Source organism: Sciurus vulgaris (assembly GCF_902686455.1).
Source record: "Sciurus vulgaris genome assembly, chromosome: 4".
Taxonomy (NCBI): domain Eukaryota; kingdom Metazoa; phylum Chordata; class Mammalia; order Rodentia; family Sciuridae; genus Sciurus; species Sciurus vulgaris.
The window spans coordinates 36,480,996-36,503,910 of NC_136464.1; the positions used below are offsets into that span (position 1 = coordinate 36,480,996).

General features: G+C 36.9%; 1 protein-coding gene across 1 annotated transcript in view; it reads right to left on the minus strand.

Moving 5' to 3' along the window:
• Positions 1 to 6,602: 6,602 nt before the first annotated feature.
• Positions 6,603 to 22,915, minus strand: part of PDE6C (phosphodiesterase 6C) — a gene marked incomplete at its 5' end in the record, with an annotated part of 50,053 nt that continues 33,740 nt past the window's right edge. Inside the window, 8 exons of the mRNA XM_079136662.1 lie at positions 6,603 to 7,074; positions 8,873 to 9,030; positions 9,392 to 9,475; positions 9,587 to 9,661; positions 12,053 to 12,116; positions 12,201 to 12,308; positions 13,745 to 13,845; positions 21,796 to 21,883. Of these exons, the coding sequence (XP_078992788.1) occupies positions 7,068 to 7,074; positions 8,873 to 9,030; positions 9,392 to 9,475; positions 9,587 to 9,661; positions 12,053 to 12,116; positions 12,201 to 12,308; positions 13,745 to 13,845; positions 21,796 to 21,883 (685 nt within the window). The 3' untranslated portion in view covers positions 6,603 to 7,067. The remainder of the gene's footprint in view (positions 7,075 to 8,872; positions 9,031 to 9,391; positions 9,476 to 9,586; positions 9,662 to 12,052; positions 12,117 to 12,200; positions 12,309 to 13,744; positions 13,846 to 21,795; positions 21,884 to 22,915) is intronic.

Genomic DNA, 22,915 nt, shown 5'->3' on the forward strand with positions numbered 1-22,915 from the left:
TTTTGCCTCAGTTTATGGAAAAACTTGTCACTTAGAACTATCTGACAAAAGGAATGGAGAAATGGGCTGCCTTGGAAATTGCATGTTCAGGCATAGGTGGGATTGGTGCTTATTATTGGAGGTGTTGCAATGAGAGATTCATTCCTTGGATAAAGGTTGAATTAAAAGACCTCCAAGCTGTCCTTCCACCTCAGGGTCATTATCTTAGATTCTGATCCTCATTTGCTAGTAATTAGTACAGAGATTTGACAGTGTTGATAAAAGAGCATCATTTTGTATTGACTTTTTTTTTCCTGTTATTTCCTTAGCAACACTTCGCCTACCTCTAGCAGGTTGTAGCAGTTATAGCAATAATTTGTAGTGACTGTCACTCTCAGGGAACCAGACTGTTTTAGATTCATCATGTTGTAAGGGATCTTAGAGGTCATTTAGTCCAGTTTTGGAGACTTGATTCTCTAAGGATATTTGACTACTTTCAGTGGATACTCTTTCAAAGGACGTTATTTTATAATGTTATTCTAAACTGATTTTTCGGTAAAATTGGATTGTCAGGTATTAGAAAATTAGTGTAGGAAAGCTGGAATTTGGGAAGTACTTCTGGGAGGAAACAGGAAAACAGGTCATGATGGTAAGGCTTTTGAAATTAGCTCCCTATTTTTAAAGATCTTAAGAGACTTTGTGGGGCTGGGTATATATAGCTCAGTTGGTAGAGTGCTTGCCTTGCAAGCACAAGGCCCTGGGTTCAATCCCCAGCACCACAAAAAAAAAAAAAAAAAAAAGAGAGACTGTTTTCTGACATCTTAACAGAGTAATATCAGTGATAATTTTGTTAGGCCTAATTAGTTTTTCTGTACTTTATCTCATGTTGGTGAATTTTCATAAAAATAGGATGAGGAATTTTATCCTCACACTGATAGATCAAGCAGTGACCTCCAATAACACAGGAATTTTCTCCTGAAGACATTATAATTTTGTCATCATTTGTATGTAGATCACTAGAAATATAGCCACCCCCACCCCCACCTTTTGCCATTTTTGTTAAAATTGGTGCCACAGCAGACTTAGGACCAAAGTTCAGATACACATATTGATTCAAGGATCAAAGTCCAACAGGTAAGAGATGAGAACCACTGTGGCAAATCAATACTGCTATATTTTTGTGTTGTGCTGAACTAAGGAACATTCTGTATTGACAGACCAGATTTAAAGTAGTAATTGCATTATTAACTCTTATAAGGGAATTACCTCTTGTAACATAGTTGTCTTTGATTTAGTTTCTTCTTTTTCTTGGTTGTATAAAAGATAAGGTTATTTTTTTTTTAATAGAGAGTACATTTGTGTTAGGACCAGTAGCTCAAGAATAATTCTTTTTTTTTTTTTTTGACTAATGATCATTATTGGAAAGGAATTATTTGTTAATGTAATTACTTTGTGGCATTAAGGTTTATTACCTAATAATACATTTCTCAGTATTTAAATTCTTAGATTGATGATAAGGTGATTCATCTGAAACATGTTCATTTGTTACTTTTTCAGAATAGAAATGTCTTTATATCTAATTTTAAAGGTAATAACTGTTCCTTGTCTAAAATACAAGCAATTTAGATGTTTATAGTAGAAAGTAAAAGTATCCCAGGCTCCTTGAAATATAATCACTGGAATGTTTGGTTGATCCTTACAAACTTAATATACATGTGTAAACTTACATTGTATATATCATAAATATAATGATTTTTAACATAAATTAGATCATACTGTGCATATTTTCTGCAACTAAAAGAATTTAATACAGCATAAACTTTTTCCTAGGCAGTACATACAAATGAACTAAGGTTTTTTTAAACAGCTATTCATTTAACAGTGTTCATTTAACCAGTTCTTAATCTCTGATTGGTGGGGGTTTAGGTTATCATCTTTTGTTGTTTTACACTGTGCTTCTTTGTACTATATATCTGAGTTGCTTATTTATCCTAAGTAAACAATCAAATTCCTAAAAGCAGCATTGCTGGTCAAAGGCTATGTGCTTTTAAATTGATCTATGTTGCCAGATTTTCTTTAAGAAAAAAGGTCACAGAATTTTTACTCTGAATGATTTGAGAATAACTGTTTCCATAAAACAGGCTTTTCTAATTAATGGAATAGCATTAATTTAACTAAATATCTTGACAATTTTTTTTTATTTCATATACTAGTTTAGTTCTTGAGACTCGTGTCCTAATATGTGCTCTCTGCAGAATCTTAACTTTTTCATGTCTCTTTTGTATGACCAAGAAAAAAAAAGAAACTAAATCAAAGACAATTATATTGCAAGAAAAATTTCCTTATAAGAGTTAATATTGGAATTGCTATTCTAATGCAAAGTGACTTAGAGAAAGTTTTTCATGAGATACTAATTCCTTGGCCTTTTTGCTAATACTCTGGTATTTGTCACCTTATTTTATTCATTAATTAAAATAATTTATTGTACCTTGAAAGAGTGAATTAAATTTCCAGAGAATCAGATAAAGTTGAATCTGAACTGCAGTTAAAAATTCAAAGTTAATTTAATTGCATTGGTGAGTAGTTCAAAATGTGTTCTAAATAGAATACGTTTTCAAAAAATGTTTTTTAAATGAACAGGAAACTCTGATGAGGAAGAAATTGTTTGGGGTCTGAATCTGAGCTCTGGAAGGGTCCACTACCAGAGACAGATGAAAAATCACAGTAAGTGCTGATACTTAGAGATGATACAGACCCACTTAACCAGTTTAGGTAGCTATGACCACAGCCACTCTTGATAACAGTGAAAAAGTTTAAGATCACAAATGTCCATTTAATGCCAATGACTACCTATTCTGGTAAGAAGGGTTTTTCTTTTTTCCCCACCCATTGTTTATGACCATATGCCAATGTCTGTCTCCATATTCCTCCTGGTGAATAAACCTTTTATCATCTCATCTTAATAGATGGTCTGGTCTTTGCTTAGATTTCTTTAGAGAGATCTGTTCACCAGCTTCCAGGGCACTCTGTTCCATGATACTGTGATTGTCATAATCCCTGCTAAAGAACCACTTTAAGATTTATACAGGTGAAGACATAGACTTGCCAACACCCACCTTAGCTCCCCAAAGATAGGTAACTTAGTGCACTCATTCTCTGCTATAGGTGGAAGGGGAGACACTGTTGAAATATGGGTTGAAATATTGTCAGCTTTATCATATATTGGGATGTTTACCACTTGAATTTATCTGTTAGAAGGAAATAAAATACCATGTAGAGTTTAATGTGAAGATTAAATAGAATTAAGAAGATAACACACTGGTACATGCTCAATAAATTTTAGTTTCCTTTTTTCAGTCCCTAGCCATATGGGTTCATACGAGATCTGTTGAATCAATTATACTTCATTAATTTAAACTGCTTATAAAATATTTTGCTGATTATATGGTATGTTCTTAGTGTGATAGAATTTAGATGTGTTAGAGGTTTTAAAGCAAAATTATTTTTTGTGTTTTTCTGTGGCAACCTTTTTTTTTCCTCAAAGAATTCCCAAAAGTATGATTATTATAGATCAGGTTATTTAAAAAGCTTTTGCTGTAAATGCAATACTGGTGTCCAACAAATTACTCATAAACCTCTAACCATTTTTTGAGGCACCTCTCTTTAAAGAGCTTTATAGCAGAGAATGGCAGAAGAGGGCTTTGTCTTAGCTTACCTTTTGGGGCAATAAAGAGATGAGTAAATTCCATGAAAGAAGGCTTTCATAATATAAAACTTTTACATATTCAACTCTTTTGATATTGGTCAAGTTTGAGCATCTAACATAACCTCCACATAGAGGTTTCACCAATTCCATATATGTAAGGTTCTATAGTTTTCTAACTGTAGTAAGTGCTGTCATTGCTAGTGAAAAAGTAGCATATGGATAATACCAAATTGCAGATGATTCCTTAATCATTTGTATTTGATTTTGCAATTTTTTCCTTTAAATTTGGACATATTTTTGATGACTTTATGCATCCTAAATTATTTAAAACTAAATAATGGGGTCCTACTGGATATATCTGACCTAAAAAGATTGGTAGGCTCATTTTTTATTATCCATTTTATTCCCTCTTCCAGAAGAAGAAAAACACCTGTGTGTTCATTTACTCCTCACAATAACTCTAAAATGGAATATAAATTATCTTTATTTTACAGATGATGAAACTCAGTGTAAAGAAGTAATTTGTTCACATAGCTATGAATGACAGAGCTAGGACTCCACATTGTGTAATTTAAAAGTCTGCTATTTCCACTGTCTCACACTGGCTCCTTGCACTCATATTTATTTAGTACTTTACACTTTTAGTAGTATTTTTATATATTAAAATCGAGGGGAACTCTTGTTTGGGGGACTACTTGGATTGAATACAGGGCCTCATGCATACTAGGCACGCACCCTACTACTGAGCTACATCCCTCACTCTGTAATCTAATTTAATATCTCCTTCCAGAGTCTGTCTTTGTTTGTAGATGTAATATTATTGGTTCAGGCTGGGTGCACACCTGTAATCCCAATGACCCTGAAGGCTGAGGCAGGGGATTACAAGTTTAAGGCCAACCTCAGCACCTTAGCAAGACCTTGTCCCAACATAAAGCATAAAAAGGGGTTGGGGATGTATCTGTATTTCAGTGGTAGAGCATCCCCAAGTTCAATTCCCAGTACTGATACAAACAAAACAAAAGTCATTGATATTAATACATAATATAATTACTCTTATCAATATAATGAAATACTGCAACCTAGCAGAATTTCCCTGTTTTTGTAAGACTTTTTTTCCTTAAAAATAATTTATTTTTCATTCATTTCTTCAGCAGACTATAGTTTGAATTGAAAAGGTATAAAGTAATCAAAAAGTAAAGAGAAGCAATGATATTTCACAGAGTACTTTAAAGCAGAATCTTGGTAATACATTTTGGGAGAGGTACCAACTTGTAAATTATTTAATTTTAATAAATCTGAGTATAGTTTCAGTTATTTTAGAAACTTAAAAAATTACTCTTAATCTCATATAACGTGTCTCCCTGATAATTTTTTACTCTATTGGGTTTTAATCAGTATTTATTCTTTTTCTTTTAAATAGGGAAGAAGAATTTGATGAGTATTTTCAGGATTTATTTCTGTGAGATGGGAGAGAGAAAGCCTGCATTCCTTAATGTGAAAGTATACTTCAAAACTTCATAAATTTTTATCTACAAGTTTGCAGTTTGAGTGGTTGATATTTGGAAATAAAAATCCAGCCACTCTCAGGATGTCTGATGCTTCCAAGTTTATTAGTAGACACACTTCCCTGTCCTATTTCAGTTACTCACCTGTAAACCTCTTTTACCCATAGTTCCTTGATATACATTCAGATATGGAATGATTGGCATTGAAGTGAAAACTAAGTAATTTAGTGTCTTACTTTAAAAAGGTTAGTATCAGAAATTTTCCTTTTATTAAATGGTTGTTATTCATTAATTCCACAAATATTTATCAGGCTTCTATTACATGTAAGGCACTGTACTAGGCACTGTCTAAGAAATAATTATGTAGTCATTTCTGAACTTGTTAGTAAATAGTAAATTGGTGTTAGGTTTATTAGTGTTAAACATGTGAAAGTCCCCTCATTTCTTGAAGGTATTATGTTTTTCATCTCACTACTTTATAGTAAAATAAAAAGGAATCTTGATTTCTAGGAAAAATATTTGAAATGTCCAATAGCAAAATTATTAGAAGTAAAATACATGTAATTAAACATTCTTATGATAAAAATATAGTCATATTTTAGTGGTCATCAGAAAATAAAAATGCCTCCAGAATTTAATGTTAATTGGAAGAATATCTAAATACCCTTTAAAATAGATCCATATATTTGGTAGTGCAAGTATGAGTTTATGCAACAAGTTCAATGACAAATTTAGGTTGTTATATAAAATTAAACACTTAGTCCATTCAACATAATGGCAGATGATGAAAGTCCTACTTTAAGGAGTGCTTGAAAAGCGCTTCAGAATGAGTTTAAACACGAATTCTCCTACATACCAATTTCACACTTTGCCTCAGTGCAGTCAGCGGTGGTCAGTGAACCCTTGGTCTGGAAGGTTGGAGATTATGCTTCCTCACACTTGGTCTAAAGCAGAGTTCATATATTTGGCACATTGCTACCCTCATCTCAGTTTCTGATGACTGAGAAGGGAAGTTGAACTGACTTGGTATCTAGAGGTTAAAAACTTAAAAAAAAAAAAAAAATCTAATAGAATAGTTTCTTATGTGATTTTTAAAAATAGTAGTGATCCTCGAAGTGGAGTCTCAAAATTATTCTAAGTAATGGAATAAGGGAGTACATGCAGTACTTACCCAAGGTGATGACTTATTATTCTTCATTTATATGTGTTATATCATTCATTCAGAATATCATGCATTCATATTTACTGAGTGCACCTTGTTCTACGGCTGGGTGTTCTTAACAAGAAGAGAAAACTAGGACACAGAAACACAGAGGGATGACTGTGAAGACCTAGGGGAAATGTGCCATCTACTGACCATGTTGAGAGGCCTCATGAGAAACCAACCTTGATCTTGCACTTCTGGAGTTCTGGCCTTTAGAATTGTGAGAAAATAAATTTCTGTCATTTAAGCCACCCAGTCTGTGGTACTCTATTACAGCAGCCTTAGCAAATAAATATAGCTAATACAGTTTTAAAACTGTGACTAGTTTCAGGACCACATATTTTTTAAAGTAAGTCGGCACCAAAAATGCACCTGTTTTTGTCTTATTTTGCACTTTTGTTGAACTTTATTTTATCACTCAGGGTTTCAGGCCAGAAATAATATATTCTCTTGATAGTCACAGGATAGTTTTTCTGGAGATCCTCTTAACTCTGTTACTCGATGATTTGCAGAGTGAAATTTGCTGAAGTGTTTTTTTTTTTTTTTTTTTTTTTTTAATGTTTTCTGTTTTTCTTCAAAACTAAGATGAATATTGAAATTTCGACCATTTGGATTATATTACAGCATTAAGCATGTTTTGGACTTTTTGTCGTCAACACCACCTCCTGAATCCTCAGCAACTAGTAAGAAATAAGAAAAGCAATATTATTAGGAATCAATGTTAAATACAGTGTTTTATTCTAATTCTCATGATACTGTCTCTTACCAACTTTATAGCCCAATTAATAATATTACCCTATAGCAGTATTAAGGATTTCACTATTTAGAAACATTTTAATTCACAGTTGGTTCATTTTAAAAATATAATCTGACAAGTGGTTAGCTAGTTACCATATCAGTTTCTCATTGAGGTTATGCAGTGTGGGAATAAGCTTGATGCAAAAATGTTGATATGTAGAAATACAAAATCATGTTCTTTGTCCACAAAGAATTCAGTGTGTACTCGAAAAAAAATTCAATCAATTTTTATGCAAATAAAAATATCTGTATCTAGTATACTGAATAATAAAATGTCAGGAGCCACTTAAAGGACCTGATCGTCCTTCATCATAACATAGTTAAAGATGAAATTTAATAGTACTAAGAAATACACTCACTTTCAATGTACTAGTACATTTTGTACTTTTGAAGTAGAAGTCAGGTTTTTCCTACTTTCCTGTCAGAGCCCCTGTTGACAACAGTCCTCAGCCAGGCCCCAGGCAGTGTGCTGTCTGGCAGCCCCACATGCCTAGCTTCATCTCCAGACTGCAGCTATACCAGTTTTTAAGTTCTTCAATTACATTGGGCATACTCACACTTCAACATCTTTTTCTCATGTTCAGTTTTTCACTTCTTTTCTGCTTCTCTTTGTGTGAGCCAAGTGTACTGTTTTGAGATCTTGGCATAGGCATCCACATACACACCCATGCTCTCTCTGAGGCTTGTAATTAGCACATCAAGTATGCATTGATTGTTTAATGTCTAGCTGCCCCTTATCTCTTGGGAAATAAGGACCCCCAATTTTTCCTCCTGGTTTGCCCAGTATGGACCCTGTATGGAACAGCCACCCAGTGTTTACATCAGTGAAAGCATGTGGAAAGTCAGAAACTTTATTCTGTTGAAGGATGCCCCCCAACTTTGTTAAGGAAAATACTCTCACCCTCTATAAATTAAAATGGCATCAAACACAATCATCTAAGGAAGTGTATCTTTCAAGGTGTTCCCACACGTATTATTTGTCAATCAGAATTCCTTACAAAACCTTTGGAATGCTAAACTTGGAAGACAAAAATCAGCATTCCACTTCCAAGATGACATTTCAGTCTTTTGATGAACTAATAGTTGCACCTAAGCACTATAACAGGCTTTCCGAATGTTAAACCTGATGAATGACTGTAGGAGTAGAATTTCAGGCCAGGTAACAGCACCATGTGGGTATACCCAGGAAACAAAAGTATGAGGGAGTATCCCTCAAGTCACCTGCTTTGGCCAACTTTACATGTAGGACTTCCTTTATTTGGGGATCTGCTAAACCATCTTATGGAGAGAGGTTAAGCAAGTTGTCCAGAGTTTCCACAGCAAATGGAGAAAACCAGTCTAAAGCTGTATTCTCACCTATCCCTGATCTCACAGTCTCTGGTTTTTATACTATTCTTACAAACTCCAGTCTTGCAGAGGTGTCTCAGGAGCCACCTTCTAGAGGGACAAAGACACCTAGCTTCATCCTCTACCTCAATGTATTACTGTCAATTCTGTATAGGAATTACACATAAGATCTCTTTGAGGGATGGTGGGGGACCCTGAAAATCACCAATTACCAGTCTGCATCAGGAAACCAGAGCTCGTGTTAGTATTTACCGTTTATGTTTTTGTCATGTGTCATTCAGCTCAGCCTGACTTCTGGCTTTTTGTAAGGAGCAAAAGCAGAATCCATCTCACCTTTTGTGACCGCATTTCCTTCTTCCTGCTTGTTTCATCTCCTCTTCAATTACCTTCATCTTTGCATCGTACTCATCTGCGAGGGATTTCCATTCCACTCTGTTGTTCTGAAGGCCATTCAGCATAGGTGTGATTTCTTTGTGAAACCGTGAGAACTCCTACAGGAAATTTTAGGTTGGAAACAGGTTATACAGTTGAGTTTGGCATTGTTCACATGCAGAGGAGCTGCGAGGCATGGTGCAGTGCTCAGAGCTGCTGGGGTGAACCTTTAAGTGCCTCTGAGGCTTGAAGCACTTGAGTCTTTCTGCCTGCTCAGTAGGTCTGTTCAAGTGGCAGCTCACATCTGAGTCCTCACACTTTTATTCCACCCCTTTAGGGCCAACTCTCAAACTACTATGGAGAACAGTGACACCCCTAATGACTTTTCTCTCCAGGGGACTTTTACTGTGGTTATAATTGGAAAGAGAAATTCTCATCTAAGAGACTATATATAGCTCATTCAATAATTGGTTTACTTACCTTATATACAAAAGTACAAACAAAATCAATAAATCCAACTTGAAGTTTAGGTAGTTCATCTTTTTTGTTTCTGTCCATCATAGGCTAGAAAAAGAAACAAATCCTTTTAAGATAATTTCCCTATATTTAATGACCAAAATAGACTGATTCATACTAATTTTTACTAAGTAATGCATTTTATTCCAAGGTCTTTACAATAGGCTGTTGCTGCAGCACTGTTCTCTCCAGATCTCCTTGTTCCCAGAATTCACTTGCAACCAGAAGTGCTACCTGCAAAGGAGAAGGACTTGGTTCACTATATCCATTTATGAAGAGGGAATTTGCATTTTATTAGCATGAGTGACATGAAAGGGTGATATCTACAGTCATTGCTTGAGATGTTGTCAAACCATATGCTCTTAAGTTTTAAAACGGTACACAGATTATACTGAAATAGGAAAGAAGTTTTTACTTGAATGTTCCAGATTCTGGGAATGTCTGTCTCCTATTTGTATTGCCACCACTTCTCAGTAATAAAGAATAGGCATGGGAGGGTTAGTTCCGTAAAACATGCTACAAGTGCAACATTTCCCAAGTCCTCCTTTGTTTTGATTGTATATAAGCATCTAACACATTGCCGTGTACGTGGACACATGCACAATAGTGTGAGGACATTCAAGGGCTAATTTATATCATTCAAAATATTACTGTGTTGAATGAACATTTGTTTATTGTGTTACACTGGCATAAGCCAGGCTTGCAGAGAAGGATAACTGAACTTTTTCTTTCTAATGTGGGCAGTCTAGTGAAAATAGTCATGTGATCTGTGTAGGAAGTGCTATGGATCAAGGAAAGAAGTTTCATGAGGAGGGAGGTTGCATTTATGGTAGGAATAATAGTTTGCCAGGTAAAGAAGGTAAGACTATGTGCAGGGGTAAGTGGAATGTCCCCAGCTTATGTGAGTAGGAGCTTGGCGTGTGAGGTGATGGTGTGGGAGAGTGATGGAAATACCCTTGGGAGTGTGAGTTACAGACAGGTGGCACGAGCCCAGTGCACTTGACTAGGAAGCTTGAAACTTGGTGGCTAGTGGCTTTTATTCCTGGAGCTCCAGGGTTCCTCTCAAGTGCACTAGGTGCCCAAGAGGGTGCAGCCAAGAGAGATGAAAGCTAAAGTAACTCTTTTATGAACTTGTATAAGTTTTGTGGGGAGAAGTGAACTTAAAAAAAAAAAAAGAGGCTGGAAACCTCTGACAATGGGGAATGGGCTGGGAAGTTCCTCAGAAAGGACGGTTGGGAGGCTGCCACCAAAGTTCTGACCAAAGCTGGGATAAAAGTCTGCACCCAGGCCAGAGCAAGTGGGACAGACAAATGATCTCCAAGTGAAGGAGATAAACTCAAGTGAAGCCCAAGGTTTCCAGCTGGGTCATCGCAGATAGGGTATGAGAGGAAGAACAGGCTCATCAGGGTGAGTAAACACTTAGCTTAGGACTTGATGGAATTCAGGACACACCACCTCCAAAATATGTTAAGCCGAAGGAATTTAAGAGAGTCACAGGAGCAGGAGTCTCGCCTTTGGAGCCTTTCTCCCCTGAAGCCAGTCAAAACCTAGGAAGGATTGTTTGCCTTCTCCTGAAGCCAATTGTAAGACCCTTATTCAAGAGGTGACCCCTATCCCTGGAGGAGAGAACCCAAAGAAGTGGAAATGCCAGGAGGAATCGAAACAAAATAGCTTTGCTGTTTCCACAGTTTTTTGCCATTAGATCCTCTTTGTGACTGCTGCTTCACTAAGCCTAACATAAAAATACACAAATACAACTGTTTCTTGGAATCTTTATTTTCTTCCTTCTCCACCCCTGTGGTGCTGGCAATGAACCCAGGTCCTCACACAGGAGAAGCAAGCCCTCTCCCACTGAGCTATACACCAGACCCTTTATTTCCTTACAATAAAGGCTCTTGGGTCACACTTAAATAAATCTGTATGCATTTTTTTGTTAATCTGTCTTTTGCTATAGGGGCCTCCTCAGCTGTGAACTTAGGATGGGTAAGGAAAAGATTTTTCCTTCCTCCCATGGGTTACAGTTACTCTACAGGTGGAATCCACATCTATAGTTGAACCAGGTCTTTCTGGCCTCTCTTCTGCTTGAGGTTTTCCCTAGATGTTACTGAAGGAAAAGAAATTTCTTCAATTAGTAAGAAAGTAGGTAGTCAGCTGTTGCCTTCACGCCTCTCACTCTGCACGTGGGGGAAGAACAACCTTAAACCAGCATGTCAGCCAGTGCCAGTGCCCTTCCTGTAACTGACAGCACATTGAAGAGGAGGTTGTAGGAGCAGAACCATCCTGAGCAGAGGACAGCACAAATGAGTCACCCCGGTCTTATTCTCACTCATCTCGACTAAAAACTCAGACCTTCTCTGAATAATTTTACATAATTTTTTTACAACCTGTTCAGTGATTATTAAGGAATTGTTAAAGAAGTGGCTTCTTTCCAAAGTTTCCTCTTTTTGCTGTCCCCTGGGGCCTGATCAAGGAATCTGTTGTCTTACTGATGTTTAATTTGTCAGAATAGAATTCTGGGGTTGCCAGAGATCTTTATGTGGATGTTTACATGGGATCTAGACCACACCTAAGAGTGGGCACAGAAAACCACGAGAGCAACAAAAGCCACAGTGCGACTGGACTTGCCTGGCTTTGCACCTCCCAGGGCTTGGTGATGGCTGACAGGTCACATGCAGTCATCATCATCGCCCTGAGGAAGAAAAGAAAAATTGTTAAAATAGAGTTGCAGACTGCTTTTCTTTGCCCAAAGGGCAATACCATTCCGACTACTCACATGATGATCTCTTTCTTGGTTGGGTCCACAGTTACGTACTTGATGGCCTCCTCCTCGGTCTGCATTTGCTCACAGGCATCCACAATCTTTTGAAACATGGTTCTCTTCCTAGAAAACAATTTTACCATATAAAGGCAAAAGGAAAAGGTGTCTCAAATATGTGCTTTTTTGTATTTCATGTTCCCACTTTGCATTGAGATGTCCACAGAGCAGAAGCCAAGGGCTGAGGGAACAGGCAATGACTGTCTAATTTTGTCACAGAAAGGGCTAGAGAAAAAGCACAAACCATAAAGGGGGAAAAAACAGGTAAGTCTGAATACTTTAAAACAAAGTTACAAATGGGAAAAGAGACCATAACATTAACAGAGAAGGCACAGACTGTGATAAGGTATCACAAGACATAGAGCCACCAGAAAGTTAGAACCCCAAGCATATACATGCTGGGACTCATTGGTATCAAAGAAATACAAAATTGAACAATAAAATACATCTCACACTCCATAGATCAACAAAACTTAAGAGTGCACAGATCCAGAGTGTTATGGATACGGATCACAGGGACTCTTGTACACTGTTGCTGGAACTTCAGTCAGCCTGACTACTCAGGAGTAGAGATTTGCAGAGTGGCACAACATTGAACACAGGCAAACCTCAGCTTTCCCATCTCTAGGCACGGACTGCAGAGAAACTCATATCCGCACAAGATATACAGCATAACATTGAAGCAATGATGAAAAATGGGAAACAATCTCCCTAATATTGTTTCCTCTTTAAAAAATGAAATTAGAGGCAAATGTGGCAAAAAGAAACGTGGTTGAATTTGGGTTATGAACACTTACATGAGTCTAAAAATTTGTTCTCAAGTCTCAACTATTTTAATAGTTAAATTTTAATGAAGAAGGATCAGAAAGGCAAAATTTGACAATGCCCAAGTCATTGAATTTGTGGAGCTTATAATTCACTCACTGTTCTAATCAGTGTTCAAGAACTTCGTATTTCATTTGTGAGAAACTATGTGGATACTTGGAGTATCTGGTCTCCTTGGTAATGTCATTGTTACACACAGGCCGGCCCTCTGCTCCCTATAACTCAGTTTTGTGAGGTTGGTTCACGTGTGCCACAATCACCAAGATTGTTCAGCTCCTACACTCTGACAGGATCAAATTTCTGAACTTGAAACACGGAAATACCAGATTCTGGACCATGATGAATTCACCAAGACCAAAGGCCACCTTGTGAGGTTGATATCCCTGTGCTGGCAATGCACAAGCTTCATGGCATATTCTTCAGTTCAGACTTCTTCAGGTAACAAGCTCCTTAACATGGGGGGTTTAAGTTTTTAAAATATATTTCCGGACTTCTAGTAAATTCACTATCAGGCATCTGTCTTGAGGATATTCTAATTGATGTTCCGGAAGAAAAACAGACAAATTTGTGTGCATGCATGTGAACAAATGCATCTTAACTTTAGTGCAGCAGGTAGTTCCTGGAGAGCAGAACCACACAGCGTGTAAGAGTAACCTGGGGATCAGGTGTGTACTTACTTGAAATATAAAGCCAGGTCAGTTGCTATTATTGCAACCTCAAACAAATGAATAACTGTTTCAAACTGACGCTTGTTTAGGTTCTGGAAGATGTTTAAACTCTGTAAGAGGAAAATAAATTCACAATAAAGTGCAATCATTAATTTGCCTTTGGTTCAACAAATCAAAATATGCTTAATGAGAAGCAAGTCTCCAGTTTTGCTTCCAGTTTTTATCTCATGGATTAAGTAAACCCCTCTACTGGACTTTAAGGGAATAATTAAACTATACAGAATATAGCGTTAGCAAGTATTCAGGTAATCAATGTATAAGTTTTCAGCATTAAAAAAAAGTGTCTTCTTCGAGGCTATTTTTAAAAATAACAATAGATTTAGGATTGGCATGTATTAATTGAGACATTTAAATAAAGAATTCCTGGGAGGATGTTCAATGGTAAGACATGTTGGCATTATCTACCGGGTAATCTTAGAGTGATCATAGGAAGCCTGGTCTTTCAGAAACTACAAATTCCACTAATAGTTACGTGTATATAGGAAAAAATAGTGAAATGCTCCCATTTATTCTTAAAATGATTTTTCTGGCAATAATATTTTACAAAGACTTAACTAGGCCTTTCTGTCAAGAGTTTTTCATTGATACTCTCTTTCACATGTAAGCCTCAGCTTCATTTCTTAGTGTTCAAGAAAACCTGAGTATAAAACTTCGGAGTGGTTATAAAAGCCCTGATATTCTGAAGAGAGACGGGGTAGCATAATGTTGAAAAGAACACTGGACTACACACCACATAATAATAGCAAACAGTTCTTACCACCTACCCAAGTTCTAAATGCTTTTTGAATACTTTTAATCTCCTCACAAGCAGATCATAGCACAGAGAGGTTAAGTAACTTGCTTATGGTGAAACAGCTGGAATAGGTCAGGCCTGGTCTCTAGCCCAGTGCAACATGCCTGCAGAGTTTATGCTTCAGTCTCTACCCTATGTCACCTCGCAACAAGGAAGTGCAGGATCAGTTTCCTGGCTTCACCCCTTGCAAGTTGTATAATTCTGGACATTGCCATTAACAACTGTTGAGAATTTGTTTCTTCAAATGGGGTTGACCAGCAGCCCTAACCTCGCTGCCCAGCACTGGTCTATGCTCAATAAAGATCTGTGGAATGTTGACTCAAATGAAACGAAAACTGGGAATGCATTTTCAAAATGGAAATGACTGTAAAACTGAATAATTTTTGTATCTTATTTATTGTTACATAAAGTTTTGAGCCGAGCTTCTAGGTTAAAATAGAACTGCAAAACACCCAAGACCAAACATGCCTCTCATTTATTCCAGATTGAAATAATTCCAGGAGAAAGCAATAATTGTACAAGAATTCAAGTTTTAAGACACTATACAATTTTGATATATAAATCTGCACTTAAGTAATCTTTTTATAACATCTACAACAAGAGGTATTTGTCAAAGCATGTGTAAGTAATAGGAAACTGATTTTTTGTTGTTGTTAAAACAATGAGTTCACCACAGCAACTTAGTCTTTTATATTGAGGGTAAATCATAGCTATCAACCACTCCAAATTACAATAAACAAAAATAAAAATTGTCTGGATTATAATCAATTTGTTACTTGGGACAGTTCACAGCAGCCCCATTGAGCCTATTAGTCCAGAATCTCTGAGCCAAATTTGGTGAATTAAATTATTTTCAATCTATTCTGTGCTGTCAGGGACAGGGAAAGGAAGTAAGCATTTGTCACTCTAATCCTACTTAACCTGCCCCTGATTCTCATAGGATGGTGGCAGTCCCCTTTGGACTGGTGGTGATCCAGTAGCACATTGCATTGGACAGGTCACTGCCTGTATTCGTTCACTGAGGTACATACTATGTTCCAAAAGTAGGTGTCTCATGTGATTCAGACACATACTCTGCAGACTCAAACACTTAAAGTCAACCTTTATTGCTGTACTAGCCAAAAGAAAAAAGAGAATGTCAGAGAAAGCATGAAAATGCTTTACATTCTTAGATAAATTAATATATGCAGCACGAGTGAAATCATTTTTCAAAGTCAAACAGACTGCTGAATTCAAATGAACAATCCCCTAGGACAGAAACTTCCTTTTTTCTACCAAGTGTCAGGTTGTACAGAGCCCACAACATACCACCATTGACCAGAATTGATTTGAACATTCTTTTGCTTTCCAAAATAAATCACTGCTGGATTTTAACATTTTGGTAATAAGAGAAAAGGTTTACATCTAACTCTTCAGTGCTGCTTCCCTTGTCTAGAACTAAACATACCTAAATTTCACTTCTTTTTTTCATCTCCTCATTTTCAATTTCATCTAAAAACATATATTTATAATTAAGAAAATTAACCTTTTCCTAATTCTACATTCTTCTATATTTCTTTCTTTCTTAAAAGAAATGCTTCTAATTACTGTTTCTTTTTAAGTCATGGATATAGAGTCCACATAAAAGATCCTAATTTTTGTTCTCGAATTAGTCACTAGAATGCTCTTGGCCAAATTGCGGCTGATGTTTAATAAATGTATCTCAATTATATGCAGTTTGGGTTTGGATGGTCTTTACCATGCTTCATCTCATTTTTCTTATTCTTTCATTAGCCTTCATTTGCTTTTTCTTTTAATGTTACGTGTATTTTTAAAAACTCAAATCCTTTCTGGAACAACATGCACAATAAAGTTGGAGCTTTGGGATTGCTTGTAAGTAAGAAAAACACACGCAGTGGTCCTTTAATTAAGGATGTGCATGGCTCACAGCAGCAGCAGAGGATGGAAAGCTCTGTGGACACACCCTGCTCTGACTCTACTGTACCCCATGTCGAAGGGAATGCCCTGGACAAGGAGCAAAGGAAGGAGCAGACAGCAATAGCCAGGTCCCAGTGCAGAGACTCCACTGCATCATGGCTTTGCTCAGTATGAACCTACGACTTCTAGAAAACTGAAATCAAGGATGCATTGGTCCCGAAAAACTAAAGGCAAATATGTGGATGCTAACCCACAATAAGCGGGGAGGGGATATAGAAGTTCAGTGGATTAGACAAATGGGAATAAAGGGAAGGAGAGGAAATAGGAAAAAGAAAAAATGGAATGAGTCCACCATAACTTTCCCAGGTACATATATGACTACACCACAGTGTAACTCACCATCAGGCACATCCACAAGAATGGGGTCCTAAGATCCCATATTCCATGCTTGTATCATTACATAAAAATGGATTCTACTGTTATGTATAACTAAAAAGAACCAATAATAATAAAAAAAGACTCTATTGGCGAGAGTGTTTGAGACAACAAACTGGAAGATGAGGATTTCCCCCAGCTGTTCCCGCCCCTGCCCCACAGCATTCTTCAGCAGACCTGGCTCCGTTTAAGAATGAGTAGTTTTCAAAAGGGAACAGGCATAAAATCTCTGCATAAAGACCACACAGATGTGAACTAATCTATGGACTCCGTGCAATTCCAACCAAACTACCAATGAGTTGTGTTCGTGTGTTTGTAAATTGACAAATGAATTCTACAATTCACATGGAAATGCAAAGGGGCAGTGGGTACTGGACCCACAAAGTTAAATTAAGAATAACTGACCCTATGTGCATATATGACTACATGACCCCTGTGATCCTACATCATGTACGACCAGAAGAATGAGGTATTATACTCCATTTACGTGTGATGTGTCAAAATTGCATTCTGCTGTCATGTATAACTAATTGGCAAAAAAAAAAAAAGAATAAATAATAGTGGAAATTATAGAGCAAAATACAAATTTTACAGCTATTGATGATGGTAAAAAATACTACTAATAATAAATACCTTGTAAAACAGAAGTGGAGATGTGGATAAAGTTTAAGTATCCTAACTGCTTCAAAGTTTATAGCAGGGGAGTTAAGAGATACTATAAACTTAACTCATATCATTTAAAAATAAACACTTCTATGCTCAGATGTATCTTACATAACTTTCATTGACATTTGTTGTTCACTTCAGAGGGGTCATTAAGAACTAACATCTCTTGTGATAATGACATATCGTGGGAAATTCTGCAATTCCTTCCATTTCTGAAATGTTTCTGTTAAATTCAAATAAATCATTGAGTGCCTTTTATTTCTTATTGTTTAAATTTTTGTGGTGCTGGGGATTGAACCCAGGCCTTCACACATGCTAGCCAAGTCCTCTACCACTGAGCTACAGCCCCAGTCCAATGCTTATTTGAGATAAATGGAATTTACTGAGCAACGAAAGGAAAGCATCACTAACGAGAGCACAGACGAATTTCAAAATTATATTCTGCATGAAAAGAAGCCAGCAAGAGAGCTTGTAGTATGATTGCACTTGTTTAAATCCAGAACATGCAAACTAATCTATAGGGACCAAAAACACTTCAGTGGTCACCTGGAGCTGGGAAGGAGAGAGAGATGAACTTCAGGGGGCATGAGCAATCATCTGGGTGACAGAATGTTCTGTATCTTGATTGTGATGGTGTTTTCCCAGGTATATAAAATGGTAAAAACTCAGAACTGTACAATTTAAAGGGAAACTATCATGTTTCTTCAATAAAATTGATTTAAAAAATAACTGTTTTTAAATATAGCTTGTTGTGTGATTTTATTTTTCAAAACTTGTTTCTCTCCACACTGCCTGTATATAGTCATGGGGAATTGCAATCAAGTTCATTAAATGTAAATGAAATATCTATTTCTGGCCAGTAGGATTTGAAGTATTGCTCTTTTTTTCTTTCATCTGTCTTTGAAATTTTCCCTATTGCTTTAATCTTTGTAGTGGGCATATATAATTTGTACAATAACTCTGAAATCATTCATTTAAAATATATATAAGATGTGTTAGTCCACCCCCCCACCCCACAGCCACACTGGGCATTGTGCTGAAACGTTATATAAAGACAAGTGCCCCAAATCAAGACAGGAGGCCTGTTCCTCGGCCCAGGCCCCATGGGCCCAACCCTACTTTCTCAGCTGGCTTTACAGCTCACAAAAAGAATCTATTTTTGTTCTTCCCTAATTAATAAAATGGCAATAAAAATATGAATTCCATGTCGCACAGCAAAACAGATAGAAATGGTTTTAATTGACTCTGATTGGTGCTCTCAGGTGAGTTGAAATCAGAGAAAGTACAGGCAGTTCTAACCCTCATCACGGTGCCGGTAACACCCACAAAAGAACATTGCCAACGTGTTCGGGCCTCACTGGTGACAGGATGCAGAGCCTTTAATTCCTTCTTTGCTACTTCGTTGTATAAAACAGAACAAAAAGAGATGTTCTGAATAATTACAGGGTTCTGTGATTTAAACTGAGCAATTTATTTTGCCATTTCTACAGCAAATTTTAGTATTAAAATTTATACTGGTGCTCAGTGGAAGAGCACCTGCCTAGCATGGCCAAAGCCTGGGCTTCCAGCACCATCACTGAGAAAAAGACTTTTTTTTTTATACCTCTACCAATTTGGCTAAAAAGATTTCCACCCATTCATTCAGGTAAAGGGTTGATTTCTATTTGGTTTAGAATATAGGCAATTTTATTCTTCAAAAGAGTGAATCCAACGCTACAGGAATAAAAGGACATTTCAGTTAAAACCTTGTAGTATGAAACAAAATGTTTGAATTGTGCCCACATGTGCCAAGTTTGCTGGATAAATCCCAAGAATTTCCTTTATTTAAATTTTTTTAAACTTTAGTATGCATATTTTCTTTATAGAATGAAAAAAAAAGAACTACATTTTCTTCCCAAACAGGAAAAGCATATTTGACATCTAAAAGTGTCATTTTTTTTTTAGTGTTCAATTTGCTCATAAATAATCTATGTGACTGCATCACCTAGCGACTCTATTGACAGGGTTTTAAGCTTCTGCAATTAGCAGGTCGAATAGTATTATAGACAGGTCCTTGGAAAGATAGCATGGATTACTGAGATGCAGTATTCCTTTTTAGAAAGAGTAATAAGTATTTATATAGCCATCAAGCCAATTTAGACTGCAAAGTAAATAACTTAAAAATTAAGATGAGAAGCCATAACTGTTATAAACTGTCACAGCTCAGAAGGAAAAACATGTAAGATACTAGGAGCCTTTCATTGTCAAGCATTGAGATATTTGGCTGTGGTTTTTAAAATGTATTTTGCGTTAGTAAGTAAATGTATAATTAAGTGATAGATGATATTTGACGCTGCCTCATGTTAGTATCACAGAAACAGTGGAGGTACAGAAATTTCTTACTCGGAAACCGAAGATTGCTGCATAAGCAAAACAAAGACTCAAACTGATGAAAACGGATGACAGTTTTCTTTTTCTGAATTCCTTTCAGGTCTATTCTTCTTTTAATTGTCATAGAACAGATATTATCTATGCTAGGATTTTCACTGTAGGGAGAGATTCTATCTGCCCCTCAGAATTAAAGAGGCTTGGTTCAAATGCAAAATCATAGGCCCTGGCTCCAAAAATCCTGGTTAGTAATTGGGAAAAGTGTCCCTAGATCTGTGTTTTCAAGAACCTGCATACACACACGTGCACACGCACTAATGAATTGGCAGTTCTGAAGAGCTAGTTCTGAAAGAGCCATGTCTGAGAACCATCTGGAATCACCCAAGGTGCCGTGGATCAAACATGGTTTGTCCCCTCTGAAACTCATGTTGAAATTTGATCCCCAAAGTAAGGCCGTTAGGATGAAGTGAGGCCTTATGAGAAGTGATGGAATCATTGAAAGGGATTAATGCCTTTCTGGGAGTGGGTTTGTTCTCAGGAAAGTTGTTATAAAGCAAGAGAGATGCTTATGTTTTGTCTCTTCTTCATGCCTACCTGCTCTTCCACTCTGAGACTCAGCAGATAGGGCCACCTGATCTTGGAATTCCCAGTCTCCAGAAATGTGAACCAAAATAAACTTCTACTCTATAAATTATCCAGTCTCAGCTCTTTTGTTATAGCAACAACAAAAAAGTAGACTAAGGCACAAGGTTAGTGCTTCACCAAGAACACTGCAAATTGAGAAAAGCTACAGCAAGGTTAGAATGGACTCATTGGGTGCTTATCAATCACACATTATTAAAACCACTGAGATCATTTTCTCCTTTTCTCTGCCCAGTCACTCTGCCTTAGAAGATGTTCCCACTTGGCTCGTATAGACCATCTTGGCTTTTGATCACCTAGAAGAATTGAGTGTTCTCTCTAGATTTGACATATTCCTGTGTATTGCCTCCCTGAGCCTTTAATAAAAGATTATTACTGGAGCTGAGAAAAGCCCCTCTCCAGAGGGTGTATTTATTCTAGTGAGCATACAATTCCAAGTAAGTTTGTTGCCTGTGAAAATTAGTGTCCCCCCCTATTGAATAATGATTCATTTGAGTTGGGTTTGGTTTGGAACTTTCTTAAGAAATTGTAACTGGATTACATTCACAACTTTCCCACGTTTATCTATATACCCCTTAAATAAAATTGAGAAAGGGAAGAAGAATAAGCACCCCCTATGGAAGGGAGATCAGTAGAACATCATGTGTACCACTCATCATGAATTCAAAAGATTTAAAGCCATTTCCCACCTAAAGGCATCCCTGACCCTTTCCCCCTCTCCCATGAATGTGGTCCCTTCCTTTGGAACTCCAGATCATGACTCAGTGCCCCTCTGACCTGTTTCAGTCTGAGATCCATGCCTACCTCTACTACTCAAGTCCAGGTCTCTCCAAGGCACATACCAGGCTCCACAGTATAAGAAAACCACAAAGTATAAGAAAACAAGGTGCCTGTGTAGCCTCTTTCCCCCTTTACGTTAACTTACATATGTTCAGGGTACAGAGAGCCCTTTCACATCTACCATGTTTTTCCTTCTTACCCAGGGACCCACAGAGATTCCGTTGACTTTCTGTGGCTATGTTCTCCTCTGTCTGAGCTACTCCAACTTAGTGGTTCAAAAACAACTGCAGTATAGCAATCAGCTTGATAAGGTTGTCAATACCATAACTCAGGCCACTCTCTTTCCAGCATTTTCTGTGATCCAGAATCAGTAAGCTGCCCTAGAGAAAGGCTCACATACCTCATCCTTCAAGAGGGTCTTACTGTACTCCAGATGGTGCCTCTCCAAAATAGAAGACCCATGAAGCCTTGCCAGTGGAGATGTGGATCTAGGAGGAAAACCACAACTTAGCTGTTTAAGGATCACACAGAAGTCCATATACTACAGAATCTTTACTGTCTCAGAGTTCTTTTTTCATATCTCTCCTCTTTCTCACATTAAATGTCTGCAAAATGGTCGAAAATAACATTGAAAAGATTTTTTAGGTATAACAGATGAGAATATGCTATTTCAGAAAAAATAATTTGGAAAAAAACAATGTTTGGATTGTTTACACTAGAGTTTGGTTCATCTCCTATATCTAAAAGTCTTGATTCATTCATTCTTTCCTTCTCTTTCTTTCTTCAGGGATTTAACTCAGGTGCTCTCTCACTGAACTCCATCTTCAGCCCTTTTTATTTTTCATTTTGAGACAGGGTTTTACTAAGTAGCTGAGGCTGGCTATGAACTTGCAATCCTCCGGCCTTAGCCTCCTGAGTTCCTGGGCCTATAGAAATGCACCTAGCTTGTAGCTAAAATGTTTAAGTTCCCTAGAGTCTGTGGCGGTGAACCATGACTTATAAACATGTAACAAATCTGTGGAAGTCCTTAAATTATCTGCATAGAATGTGCTCAGTAAGAATTTCCCAGAATCAAGATGAAAATCACTAGAAAGTAACATGTCTTCTCCTTCTCCCCAAGACAGTGAAATAAATTTACACATAAAGTTCCCATTTATTAAGGGTCATATAACGAGAACCTCAGTCTTTGGTACTATTTTTCTCCAGCACCTCCCAACCCAGGAAGAGGAAGCTGTATTGAAAATAAAAAGATAAAAGGAATAAGAGGTAGAAAGAGGCTGAACCTAAGATCTACAAATTATAGGAATTCGTCATAGAAATATGGAAAAAATAATTTAATCAATGAAGATATCAGAAATATGGATGACAGACTTGGAGAAGTTTCACTTTATTTCATAGAAAACAGAACTTTATGGGGTGAGAAGTCATTGTCAAAATACTCAGGTTGGGGGACAAATAAACTATGCCTGAGCAGTGTTATAAATGATCATAATTTTAATAACTATTTGAATACCTACTCT